Source organism: Neophocaena asiaeorientalis, unplaced genomic scaffold, assembly GCF_003031525.2.
Source record: "Neophocaena asiaeorientalis asiaeorientalis breed wild unplaced genomic scaffold, Neophocaena_asiaeorientalis_V1.1 scaffold340, whole genome shotgun sequence".
Classification (NCBI taxonomy): Eukaryota; Metazoa; Chordata; class Mammalia; order Artiodactyla; family Phocoenidae; genus Neophocaena; species Neophocaena asiaeorientalis.
The window spans coordinates 1,958,537-1,972,728 of NW_020172733.1; the positions used below are offsets into that span (position 1 = coordinate 1,958,537).

The 14,192-nt window shown below is 34.7% G+C and overlaps 1 protein-coding gene across 2 annotated transcripts in view; it reads right to left on the reverse strand.

The window, feature by feature from the left end:
• YAF2 (YY1 associated factor 2) overlaps positions 1-14,192 on the reverse strand; it is a 65,049-nt gene that overhangs the window by 30,178 nt on the left and 20,679 nt on the right. The window contains exon 2 of one of the 2 annotated variants that reach the window (XM_024740448.1): positions 11,562-11,694. The exons of the other annotated variant lie outside the window; for it this stretch is intronic. Within the exon in view, the coding sequence (XP_024596216.1) occupies positions 11,562-11,694 (133 nt within the window). The remainder of the gene's footprint in view (positions 1-11,561; positions 11,695-14,192) is intronic. 2 annotated transcript variants of the gene reach the window in all.

Consider the following 14,192-nt stretch of genomic DNA (forward strand, 5'->3'; position numbering starts at 1 on the left):
ATATAATTACAATAATAATAGTCATTCTGCAAAGGGGTTTGTGAGGATCAAATTAAAATGAGCACTAGAAACTTAAAAAAAAAATTACCTGGCTGCTATTTAGAGACCAGATGGTAGGGGAGCAGAGAGTAATCACAGAAACCAGTTAGGAACTTACTACAATAGGCAGGCAGGAGATGATGGTGGCCTATATTAGGAAGGCAACAACAGAGCGTGGAAGAAGTGGCAGAATTCCAAATATATTTTGGAGATACAGGAGACAGGATTTGTAGATGAATAGGAAGTAAAGGATAAGAGAGAGAGTGAGGGGAGAGAGAATGTGTCATCAGAAAGAAGGAATTTGGGGAGAGAAATCTAAGTTCAATTTTGCACATTAAGATTGAGACACCTAGGACTTCCCTGGTGGCACAGTGGTTAAGAATCCGCCTGCCAATGCAGGAGACAAGACATCGCGCCCTTGTCCGGGAAGATCCTACATACCGTACAGCAACTAAGGCCACGTGCCACAACTACTGAGCCTGCACTCTAGAGCTCGTGAACCACAACTACTGAGCCAGCGTGCCACAACTACTGAAGCCCGCGCACCTAGAGCCCGTGCTCTGCAACAAGAGAAGCCACCGCAATGAGAAGCCCATGCACTGCAACGAAGAGTAGACTCCGCTCACCCTAACGAGAGAAAGTCTGCATGCAGCAATGAAGACCCAATGCAGCCAAAAAGAAATAAAAAAAAAGATTGAGATACCTAGAAGACATGAAGTGGAGTTGCCTAAATAACTGTCTAATGTTTCACACTCAAAAAAGTGGGAGATGTTTACATCTAACTTATTGAAAACACTCACTGTTTTACAGCCACATCTTAAACATGCATATGGTAAATAGCAAGACCTTCCAAATGCCAATATCAGTTAAACTATTATACCAACAGGTGATTAAAACAAGACAGACATGGTTTTAACCCTTAGTTTACAGTTTAGTGTGAGAAACAGAAAAATACACAAGTAATTAAAATATATGCACTACGGGAGAAGTCCAAAATGGAGGAAGAAATTTAGGCAGAGCTAAAAACTACCTTAACATCACCTATAAATAACACTCAAATGCTGCACTCACTATGCTGGGTGACGTGCACTGACCATAATGGGTATTATGAACATAGTAGGGTTAGGAAGAAGATAGAATGGGATTGAGATTCTACTAGAAGGGAGATGGAGTAACAAAGAGGTAGGTTAAGAAAGACTGGAAACTCCTAACAGGTACGAAAGTTAAACAGAAATTAAGACAAGAAAACAGCCCAGAAAACCCCAGAATCTGAGCATTTATATATTCAGAGCCCAAGTAATCTCATGTTAGAAGAATAAGGTTTGGCACTCTTTGAAATAATTTACAGAAGATTGTTCTGCTGGTACTGGGACACACGGATAACCATCAGAGGTTACAGATTCATTTACTGAGAATAATCTTCTTAAATGTCCCTCATCTAGGAAAGATGAAACCAAAAAGCTATTAAAATGTCAAGTCACATGTCTTGTACCCTAATTATGGCTTTATTTTGCAGTATGTTCATTCTCAAACAGTGTCAACTAGGGGAAAAAAATGGGTTGATTTGAAAATCTCCAAGCCCTTAGTATCTTAGAGAATGGATACTCAATTCCCGTAAAGTAAGATGTTAGATCTCACCTCATAAAAAAGAAGTCTGCATGTAAGGAAACCTTCTGCTTCAGAGCAGTGACTTTGAACCAAGAAAGGAGAGGTTTGTTACCCTGCTGGGATGAGGGAAATAACAATGACAATAATGTGCAGTCAACGCTTGAACAACAGAGGGCTTAGGGGTGACCACCTCCATGCAGTCAAAAATCTGAATATAACTTATAGTTGGCCCTTTGTATCCAGGGCTTCTGCACATCCATGGATTCAATCAGTGGCAGACTGTAGTACTGCATTATTTACTATTGAAAAAAATCCACATATAAGCAGACCCATGCAGTTCAAAGGTCAACTGTATAATGCTACCCACTATAGCCCATGTAGAAGATCTGAGTCTGATGTTCTGATGAAAGGAGGAACTGATACTCTGATTAAAAGCTTATAGGAAGGAAACTTTACAATTTATCTAAAGAAATTAAGTAGGCCTGGATATGAGAAAACATTACAGAAAGACCTAAATGGTCTGTCAAATTTAGGAATGCATAGGAGGGTCTCAGGTTACCAATAATCAATAGTAAAGCTAAGCACCAATGAACAGGTGAAGCAATAAAAGAAAAAAAAATACTCAAAGCATCTTTAATGAGAAGTAACAGATGGAGAACTATATAAAACCACATGTGTTTCAGATGCTCCAAATCTGCACTGTATAATACAGAAGCCATATGTGGGTCCTGAGCACTTGAAATGTGCTAATCTGAATTGAGATGTGCTCTAAGTATAAAATACACCCCAGATTTTTAAGACTTACTATGAAAAAGATTGTGAAATATCCTGCTAAAAACTGAAAGGGTAATATTTTAGATAAATTGAGTTACATTTTAATTTGGCCACAAGAAATTTTAAAATTATATATATAACTCCCTTTTGTGGCTTGCATTATATTTCTACTGGACAGTGCTGTTATAAATTAGTCATGTTTAATGTGAAGCCTTAAGTTAATATGACTATTTTTAACATTTTCATTGAATTTAATAGTTTGTTCCTTTAGTACTAAATTCCTCTTGGGTACATCCTGAATAAGATGATTTTAATGTGAAGAACAATGACAGCTTACCAGACTGTCCAGAAAATAGACTGAATCAAATATCTGGGGAGGGGCTTGAGCCAGCAGGATTGTTCCACCCAATGTTAGCCAGGCTCTCTTCATGTTATCTCTGGCAAAAGGGTTACATAGTAAGAAAGAAGCACTATGTACACATAGAACAGGATTTGACCAATAGTTTAGTCAAATCCATCCAGGATAACAATAAACTTTGTTTTAGGATTTTTCTCAATTACAATCCTAGTGTTAAACTTACAGTGTAAGATAAATATCTTTCACTATGATTTATTCAAGCTTACCCATTCTCAGCAATTTTCAGATATTCAAATTCACCCTTTGGGGAAAGAGCTCGCCTAATTTCAATTTGCTATAAAGGAAAACACACCTCTCTCATTAGGGTGAAAGGAAATAACTGTATCACTTTTTATGAGATACCATGACAGATTTTAAAAGATAGTGCAATTCTCATAAACACTAATACCATCTGGAAACATTCCATGGTCCTTCTGGAAACTTAAAAAGAATGTTGTTTTAGGAAATTAAGAATTTCACAAACAAGATACAGAACATAAAAGTTTTACAAGATAGCACTGACTCAAAGACAGAGAATGCAATATCTGAGAAAAACAACTTAACTATCCCAATATTACAAGACTACTAATTTTAAAAAAATGTATTGGACTCAGCACAAAGAAATTATATTGGATTTTAGAGATCCAATATTTCCTACAGATTAAAATATTTCTCAAGTCAGAATTCTTTGGCACAAAACAATTCAAGACTTCATATATAATTCTCAAACTGCCTTAGACTTTGGTAATCAGTTGAAGAAATGGAACCAGCGGAAGACACCCTAGACGGCTAGAGGAGAACTTTGGGATCAGGTGTTAGTTAATTTGAGAGCGAAGTGTCAAAGTGCATTCATTTCAACATCCAGGGTTCTACTAAGCACAAGGTATTAAACTAAGTTTTGGAGATATAATGGTGAACAAGCTACAATCTCTGACCATTACAGAATTTATTCTCTCATAGTTTTGTAAAAGAATAAGAAGTAGGATTGCCATCAACATTTCATTGCCCGTTTCTCTTGCCCCAACTCAAGACATTTCCCCCTTCTATTTGTATATGGAGGGGAAAGGGTGGGGATGGAGAAACAGGGAAGAAGAGATAGGGATATAACATACTGAATTAAAAGTATTTTTCTCATCTCTTTCCCTGTTCAACTCTGAACTCCTTAAAGAGAGAGGGTGAAAGCACCCTATCCCCAGCACCTAACCCAGGGTCTGGCACTTACCTGCTGCTCACTATCTCAGAACTAGACTAAATTACAGCCATTTTGCTAGGGCCACTGCTTTTTTCTTTTTCTATATAACCAATACCAAGAATAAATAAAGATTAAAACAATAAAGGTCAATCTTTCCAGTGTTTCCTTTTACAAAAATAAGCATATACATACATTAAGTGCAGATGTTTAAAAGCTATAATGTACATATTACTTTACTTATATTACTTTTATATTAAGGAAAAACATGCAGTTCCATAAGCTAGTTTCTTTTTACCACTATCATTAAGATCTCCCTCACCTCCCAACCCCATCCAGAGGTAACAACTACCATGAGTTTGGTGTAAATGAGATCATATTGTATGCATCATTCTGCAATACCTTTTCCTTGCATTTATGATGTCTCTCCATATTTATAAACATCAAAAGGTAGCATGGCATAGTGGACTCTGGAGCCAGGCCACTGAGGTTCAATCCTAGCTTTGAATCCCAGCTCTGCTATCTACTACCTATGACAGTAGGTAGGGTTATTTACCCCTCTATGCTTCAGTATTCCCATCTATAAAATGGAAATAATGACAGTACCTATTTCTAAGTTCTCATGAGGACTAAAATACTTAATGTTTATAAAATGCTTAGAACTATTCCTGGGCATAGACAGTAGAATCTGTTTCTTAAATTTAAAAAAATCACTGACAATAACCTAATCATAGATCTAGGTAATTCTTCATTAAATAACTTTTATATCTTATTTTATTTATCCATGCCTCTTATTATAGACCTTTAGATAATTTTTCCAAATGAATATCCCTGCATAAATCTCCCTGGGCAAATGTGCAAGTTTCTCTAGACTAATACCTTGAATAGTAATTGCTGGATACTAGATATGCACATTTTAAATTGTGTAACACTTATCTGATCCGGAGCGTTGCAATCTAATGAGTGAAAATCGATAGTTCGTAAGCTCTTAACTACATTTCCCTACAAATGAGGCTAAGCATCTTCTCAGTCCAATTTCCAGTTTCCTCTGCTGTGAATTACCTTACTATCCATTGTTCATTTTATTTGTATCACCTATGGTACCTCTTTTGATCTTTACGTATTCTGGACACAAATCCACTGGACATTACAGACATTACACATATCTCCCAGATGTGACATTATGTTTTAGTTTGGTTTACGATGCCTTACATTAAACCTAAGTTTTTCTTTTTGAGGTAGTTAAATCCTTGATGGTTTTTTATCCTTGAAGGCTCATTCTTTTTTTCTTGACTTGTTAAAGAAGGCCTTACATATCCTAAAGATACATAGTCTTCTATACTTTCCTCTTTTTTAAAAACAGTTTCTCATGTTTAGTGTTCAATTCAACCGGAATTTATTTCTGCATATGGTCTGAAGTAGAAATCTAGTTTTCCCCCATATAGAAAAACCAATTCAACAGTCTACATTTTCTTTCCCTGATAGAAAATGCCATCTCTAGCACCTAACAACTTCTCAAATATATATGGATCCATTTCTGAACTCTCTATTCTGTTACATTAATCTGTCTTTTCCTGTATTAAGCCTATACTACTTTAAATACCATAAGGCTTTACTTTTCTTTGAGGTATAATTTATATAAAGTATACAAGTACTCTACTATGTACAGCTTGATTTTTAAATATGTACACCCCTGTATGATCCAACTTAGACCAAGATATTAACATTTCTCAAGCTCCAGAATGCTCCTCATATCCCTTCTCAGTCAGTACCATGCTTCCAAGATAACCACTATTCTGATCTCGATCACCACAGATTAGTTCTGTTTCTGAGCTTCCTAGAAATGAAATCATACAATATGAACTCTTTTGTGTCTCACTTCTTTTGCTCAACATTTAGTCTAGAAGTTTCATCTCATGTTGTGTGTAGCAGTTTATTTTTTTTCATGCTATGTAGGATTCTATTCTATATATCATAATTTTAAGATTAGTCTAGATATCCAACAGCGCAACTCCCTCTTCTTTGTTCTTCTCCTTCTTTCAGAGCTGTCTTGGTTACTCGTGTGCCTTTACTTTTGTATATGAAGGTCATTTTCCACCAAAAAAGAAAAAAAAAATCCTACTGAGATTTTTGTTTGAAATTACATATAAATCACAGAGAAGTTAATTTTTTAGCAATATGTATACTTCCCACTAATAATTATAGTATATCCTTCTATTCATGTCTACTTTTATGTCCTTCAATAAAACCTTGGGTACTTTACAGAATTTGCTGTATAAGAGTTATTGTTCATTTTCTAACTGGTTGTCAATTTGAATGTTGAGCTTGTATCCAGTAACACTGAATTCTCTTATTAGTATAGTCTGTTGATTTTTTAAAAATTTTTTTCTAGGGATATGTTCATCTCATTTTTCTTCCTTTCCAATCCTTTTGTATTTTATTTCTATTTTTTTCTTATCTTATTAGTAGAGATATATTTGTCTTATTCCTGACGTTAAAGGGAATGTTTCTAAGGTTTCACCATTCAGCATGACACTTGCTGTTTGAAAGACAGCCTTTACTGGAAGAAAAAAGTTCATTTCTCTTCATGGTTTGAGGGTTACCTTTTTAAAAAACATTAATGAGTGCTGAGTTTTATCATATACTTTTACCAAATCTTTCAAGATATTTTTCCCTAAATCTTACCATATAAATTACATTGATATAATTTCAAATACTGAACTATCCTCACATTCTTATCCTAATTAAAATTTTTCAAGAAAAAATAAAATAATAAAATTTTTATCTCTGTTCATAAATGAGATTGAATGTAATATATTTTCCCTTGCATATTCTTTTCAGTTCAGGTTTCAAGGCTAAATTTGTCTGATAAACAACAGGGCAGCTCTCCCTCTTTTTCTATTATCTGGGTCAGTTTGTATAAAATTGGGATTACCTGTTCCCCAAAAGTGTATGCGAAATTATGATTACAAAATCACAATTAAATCTAATCCTTCTGATACTACTTCACACCAATTTTAGGATGGCTTTAATCAAAAATAGAGATAATGAAAATGTTGGTGAGGGTGTAGAAAAACTAGAACCTTCATACATTGCTGGTGGGAAAGTAAAATGGTACAGCTGCTCTAGAAAACAGTCTGGTAGCCCCCCAAAAGGTTAAACAGAGTTACCATATAACCCAGCAATTCTCTTCCTAGGTATACACCCAAGAGAAATGAAAACACATGTTCACACAAAATCTTTCACACAAATGTTGGTACCAGGACTGTTCATAATAGGAAAAAAATAGGAAAAAAATCCAAATATCCATCAACTGATGTGGTATATCCACACAATGCAATACTATTTGGCCATAAAAAGGAAATGAAGTATATTGATACATGCTACAACATGGCTGGACCTTAAAAATATTATGCTAAATGAAAGAAGTAAACCACAAAAGGCCATAAACTGTATGATTCCATTGTGTGAAATGTGTAGAACTGGCAAATCTATAGAAACAAAGAGTAGATTAGTGGTTGTCTAAGGCTTGAGGGTATGTGGAGAATTGGGACTGACTGCTAATATGTACATGGTTTCTTTCTGAGGTGATGAAAATATTCTAAAATTGACTGTGGTAATGACTGAACAATTCTGTAAAAATATTAAAAACCATTAAATTGTACATTTTAAATGGATAGGTGGTATGGTTTATGAACTACAGCTCAATTAAGTTGATATTTAAAAAAACTTCTTGGGGAAATTTACTATAGCTTCAATGTCTTAGTGGTTTTTAGTTCCTATGGATTTTCTTTTTCTTGTACAATTTTTGAATGATTTTTTCCCTAGAAAACAGACCATTTCACCAGGTTTTTAAAATTTATATACACATAAATTAATAGTGATTTCTTATGGTTTTAAAAATAACAATTACTATTTGTAATTATATCCCATTTTATAACTTTATTATTTGTGTCATCTGCTTCTTGGTACTTCCAGAACTTAATCAACTGAAAAGAACCAGCTTCAATTTGAATGAACATTGCTACTATTTCTATTGTTGATTACTTTCTATTTCATCAAATTCTACTTTTATTTTCATTTCCTCTTTCCTTCTTTCTTTGGTTTTACTTTTTACTTTTTTTAGTTTTTTGAGCTGTATATCCGGGTCACTTATTTTCTTTCAACCTAATACATGCATTTAAGGTTATACGTTTACCCCTAAGCACCACTTTTCTTATATCCCTCAAGTACTGATACAATGCTTTTGTTGTGATTCAGTTCTAATTATTTTATAATTTCCACTATTTTTTTTAATCCTTCAAAATTCTTAGTCATTTTTTCTTCAATATTGCTTCTCTACCATTCTCTGTATTCTCTCTTCTGAAACTCTAATTAGAGATACGCTGGAGCTTTTCAATCTATTTCTAAGGTGTCTTAGTTTTTATTTTCTATTTTTCATCTCTTTATCTCCCTGTGCTCTAGTCCTGGAAGAGTTAACCAGTTTTATCTTGAAATTAACAACTTCTATCTTTAGCTACATCTAATCTTCTATTTTGCCCAATGATTTTTTTAAAATTTATTTATTTTATTTATTTATGTTTGGCTGCATTGGGTCTTTGTTGCTGCATGTGGGCTTTCTTTCGTTGCGGCGAGCGTGGACTACTCTTAGTTGTGGTGCACGGGCTTCTCACTGCGGTGGCTTCTCTTGCTGTGGAGCACGGGCTCTAGGCGCGTGGGCTTCAGTAGTTGCAGTGCACAGGTTTTGTTGCTCTGTGGCATGTGGGATCTTCCCAGACTAGGGATCGAACCCATGTGCCCTGCACTGGCAGGCAGATTCTTAACCACTACACCACCAGGGAAGTCGCCCATAGTACTTCTTATAACTAGATATATTTTTCATTTTCAAGATTTCAATTGGTTAATTTATATATCTACATATATTTTTTTCTTGACTGTTCTTATTCAATTATAATGGAATATGCTCTGAATAATAAAAAAGGAATAGATATACTTTAATCTAATATACTTTTAGGTGAAATGTTCTTTGAAAAGTTCTCCATTATAAAATTCTTCTTTAATGTCAAAAAAAAATACTTCTTAAGAGCTCTCTTGAATGCTGTTCTACTGAATGTTATCCCACTGTGCCTACCTGCATCAAGGCATGGAAAGAATAAGTCCTATTATTGCCATTTTAGAATTAGAGAAACTGAAGCACAATAAAGTTCTTTATAAAATACTTTCTACCCAACTTTTGTTTGAAAAATATCAGAGCCACAGAAAAGTTGAAAGTACAATGTATACCACCATACCCTTCACCTAGATTTTAAACTGTTAAAATTTTCTAGATCTGCTCTCTCTCTCCTTTTCTCTGTCTTTACATACACATATCACCACATCCAGATACCCACACATTATTCTTCTGAATTCATCATGATATTTCACTTCTAAATATTTCAGCACACATCTCTACAGAACAAGGGTATTCTCATACCATATCACACTAAGAACACCAGGAGACTGAAGAGTCAGCAGATTCAAATCAAACACTTAAATCATCTGACTAACTGTTCTTCATTTTGGCTTGTCTAATTAGACCTGAAGTGGTTCTCTGGTGATTATTTAGAAGTGACAATCAATCCGTCAAAAAGCATTTCCTTCCTTCAGTGACCCTGAAATCAGATTTCATTTACTGCTTCATCAGACAGGTATCTTAAATCCAAGCATTTCTGAAAAAAATCAAGCAATAATCTGCTAAGATATTCCAACCTCAAAAATCAAGTATACTACTACACAGAGTCTTAAAGTGAATACAATCGAATTAACACTCTCAAAGCTATACATTCTTTTCTAATGTGCAATGGAAGTTTATAGTGTATTAAACAATTATAATTTCACTATACCAGCTTTGAAGGAAAAAAGTTGTTGTTCTTAAGAAAAAATACACAGTACAAACAGGATTGATTAGCCAAATGAACCCGTTTTATAAATGAAAAAACTGGCAAGTATATTTGTGATTCTACATAAAAACTAATTTTTCAATGGGCAAGATTTAATCTCAGTCACTAATGTTAGGAAGTAAGATAACACAATAAAATCCTATCCTTGCTCTCAAAGACCATACAAGTCAGCTTAAGAGTTTTATGTCAGAAGAAATAACAATCAATACAACCTGAAGCTAATATTTAAAGCTAAACTGTGTCATACAGATAAGAATTATACCTACAATCACAGAAATATTTAAGATCAAACTACAATCAAATAATAGCTCATAAGAGAAGTTACTATGTGGCACTAGGCACTGTTCTAAGTACATTCTAAGAATTAGTTAATTCAATCCTCATAACAATCTCATTTTTCCACTGAAGAAGCAGAAATAACAGAGATGCCAGCATAAAAGGATTTATGTAAGGGGTAGGACCTGACCTCAACCTTAAAGTATAGAGAAGAAGAATGAAAAGAGGGTCATTTCAAGAAAATGGAAAAGCACAAGCCAAAGCATAAATATGAGAAGTATCCTGGTAAGAACAAAACAAAAGTTTCAAATTGAAGAAATTAAGGCTGGATAAATAGGACGGGATTAGATTACGGGAGGCCCTAAGTACCCAGCAAATGGATGAAATTTTATAAACAACAAGAGCACGGCACCACTACAGGTCTTTATGTGCTATAAGTGGCCTTTTAACAATGGTAACCTGGTAACAATGCAGAATGAGTGAGAGAGAAATGGGAAGCAAGGAACTCTGTCCAATTCTAACATTTACATAAATAAATGGGGTTGGTACATGAGGAATCACAGAGCTCATAGTGAACCAACTATGTCACCCCTTCACATCAATAAGCCAATCCATTATGAACAATGAAGTGGTAAGTATAATTGCAACACACCCTGAATTATTTCCAAATATACCTTCAATGAAATAAAAGGTACATTGAAAACTAGGTCAGTAAGAAGTAAAACTATTCTTGCTGTTTAGTACTGTGCCAAAAGAATTTGGCCGAATTTGACATAAGCAGAAATTTTACAGTACAAGTATCTACTTCAATAAAACAAACATCACAAATAAAGGAATTAAAATAATTCAACATATAGCTTCCTCACACTGCTTTAGAACTATTGCACTACTTATCAAAAGGCAATAAATATATACTTTTTATAAACAGCTATTATGTAAATGTATACTTTAAAATTAATGTCACATTTATTCATGTACCTGTTAAGCACTAGGTATTTATCATCCATACAGTAAGTTCTATAATCCACATCAAACTTACAAAAAGAGGCTATCCCAAACAACTTCCTCTCTTTGTAATTAAATGAACTCCTGAAGAGAAGAAATGTCGGGAAAAAATCTTAAGTCTGTGAAAACTAGATTACTTACCAGCAACTTGAGTTATCCTATTGGGTCTTTTCCCTCACAGATCCACCTCTCTTGCCCTTCTGTCCAGCATGAGAATCTTCCTGATGGGCATCCACTGGAACTGAGGGGGCATGCAGTACAGACGCATATGTAAGAAAGTTGGGGGGAGGGGATTTGGGAGATGCTAGAGACATGCTTCAGTGTGCTTGCTTACCTTCCTGAAATTGGAAATTTCAACGGTCCCTTGGTCCTCGAGGCATTCACAATAACTTCAAAGAATGTGGATCTGTGGAGATTACCCAATAGGAGAACTCCAGTTACTGGTAAGTGATCCAGCTTTTTCTTCTCTATCAGAATAAGAAAATTATTTAAATTCATTTGAGATTATTAATACATGTAGAACTACAGGGGACAGAGTTGTAAATTCATCAGATTATTATATATGAATGCACCAAAGTAAATACAGAAACAATGTGCTAACTATGAGGTCAACAGAAACTTCTGGCATTATCAGAAACACAAGGAAAAGAAAATGATTTGAATGGTTTCATTTTAAAATCTCCAGCTGTAACAACAGCTATATTTTAATATATAAAAAATCAGCTATCAGACTATTCTATCTCACTAAAACACCACCATCATTTTTTAATATTAGTAAAGGATAATTAGTTGAACAAAATCTACCATTTCTTAACTAGCCATTGTCATTAACATTGCTTGAATTTTGGTGTAGAGGCCACCACAGTGGATTAACAATCTGTAAGGCTTCAGATAAAAAGCATCAATGCAATTCCCATTCATCAGTCAATAAGTCTTTAAAATAACCATTTGTCACCTACAACAAACCAACCACGTACACATGTCCACAAAAAAAAAAAAAAAAAAGGTATGCCAGGCCACTGATAAACAATGATGCTGATTTTAATGTAAATAATTGTACAAAGTAGTACAGTAACATTTTTGATTAACTGTTATATTTTTTATTTTTATAGCAATAGATTATTTTATTTTACTTAATTTTTTTCTATTTCATTTATTTTTTTTACATCTTTACTGGAGTATAGTTGCTTTACAATGTTGCGTTAATTTCTGCTGTATAACAAAGTGAATCATTTATACGTATACATATATCCCCATATCCCCTCCCTCTTGCATCTCCCTCCCACCCTCCCTATCCCACCCCTCTAGGTGGTCACAAACCACCGAGCTGATCTCCCTGTGCCTATGCAGCTGCTTCCCACTAGCTATCTATGTTACATTTGGTAATGTATATATGTCAATGCTACTCTCTCACCTCCTCCCAGCTTCCCCTTCCCACCCACCCCCCATTTTATACTTTTTAAATTGGACCTGTCATTGAAAAACAAAAAACTATTCCTAACAGAAGAAAGTCTCCTCAACAGAACTTTATTTCAGGTTCACATGAAGACCGCCTTTACCTTTAACTCAATACATATTAATCAGGTACATGTTCATTTTAATGTGCTAGAGCAGTGATGACTTCAAACACTAGCTCTTACTGAAGATACAGATACGTTTCAGTTATAGTCTTCCCTGCTACCATTATGCTCCTATTTAATAATTATCCCTTACCTTCAAGAAACATATGGTTTCATGGTTCTTCGTTCTATGGAAAAAATTAAAGATAATGTATAGCTTTTCCTTTGTTTTAAGAGTAAACAGGATAAAATTGGGTATAAAATCATTACTCAACAAAAAACAAACTGAAAATGTAATTCTAATGAAAACCTGAAGTGTCAATCTTCTTATAAGGTAGTATTTGTATTTGGTAAAGGCTGACAGCACCATGTCAACCGATTTTTCCTAGATTCCCACTTAAAAATACAAATTGTCTCAGATAAATTATATCCATTTTTATATAAATCTGAGTTTTAAAAAATAACAATAATTAATGCATTAGCTTTTTTCTTTTTTGGATGAATTAGGATCCTTTGCTTTTATTTTTCCTTTCACTTTTCTTTTTAACATCTTTCTGGGAGTATAATTGCTTTACATTGTTGTGTTAGTTGCTGCTGTATAACAAAGTGAATCAGCTATACATATACATATATCCACATATCCCCTCCCTCTTGTGTCTCCTTCTCACCCTCCCTACCCCATCCCTCTAGGTGGTCACAAAGCACCCAGCTGATCTCCCTGTGCTATGCGGCTGCTTCCCATTAGCTATCTATTTTACATTTGGCAGTGTATATATGTCAATGCCACTCTCTCATTTCATCCCAGCTTACCCTTCCCCCTCCCCATGTCCTCAAGTCCATTCTCTATGCCTGCATCTTTGTTCCTGTCCTGCCCCTAGGTTCTTCAGAACCTTTTTTATTTTAGATTCCATATGTGTTAGCATACGGTATTTGTTTTTTTCTTTCTGACTTACTTCACTCTGTATGACAGACTCTAGGTCCATCCACCTCACTACAAATAACTCAATTTTGTTTTTCTTATGGCTGAGTAATATTCCATTGTATATATGTGCCACATCTTCTTTATCCATTCATCTGTCAATGGACACTTAGGTTGCTTCCATGTCCTGGCTATTGTAAATGGTGCTGCAATGAACATTGTGGTACATGTATCTTTTTGAATTATGGTTTTCTCAGGGTATACGCCCAGTAGTGAGATTGCTGGGTCATATGGTAGTTCTATTTTTAGTTTTTTAAGGAACCTCCATACCATTCCCCATAATGGCTGTATCAGTTTACATTCCCACCAACAGTGCAAGAGGGTTCCCTATTCTCCACACACTCTCCAGCATTTATTGTTTGTAGATTTTTTGATGGTAGCCATTCTGACCGGTGTGAGGTGATACCTCATTGTAGTTTTGATTTGC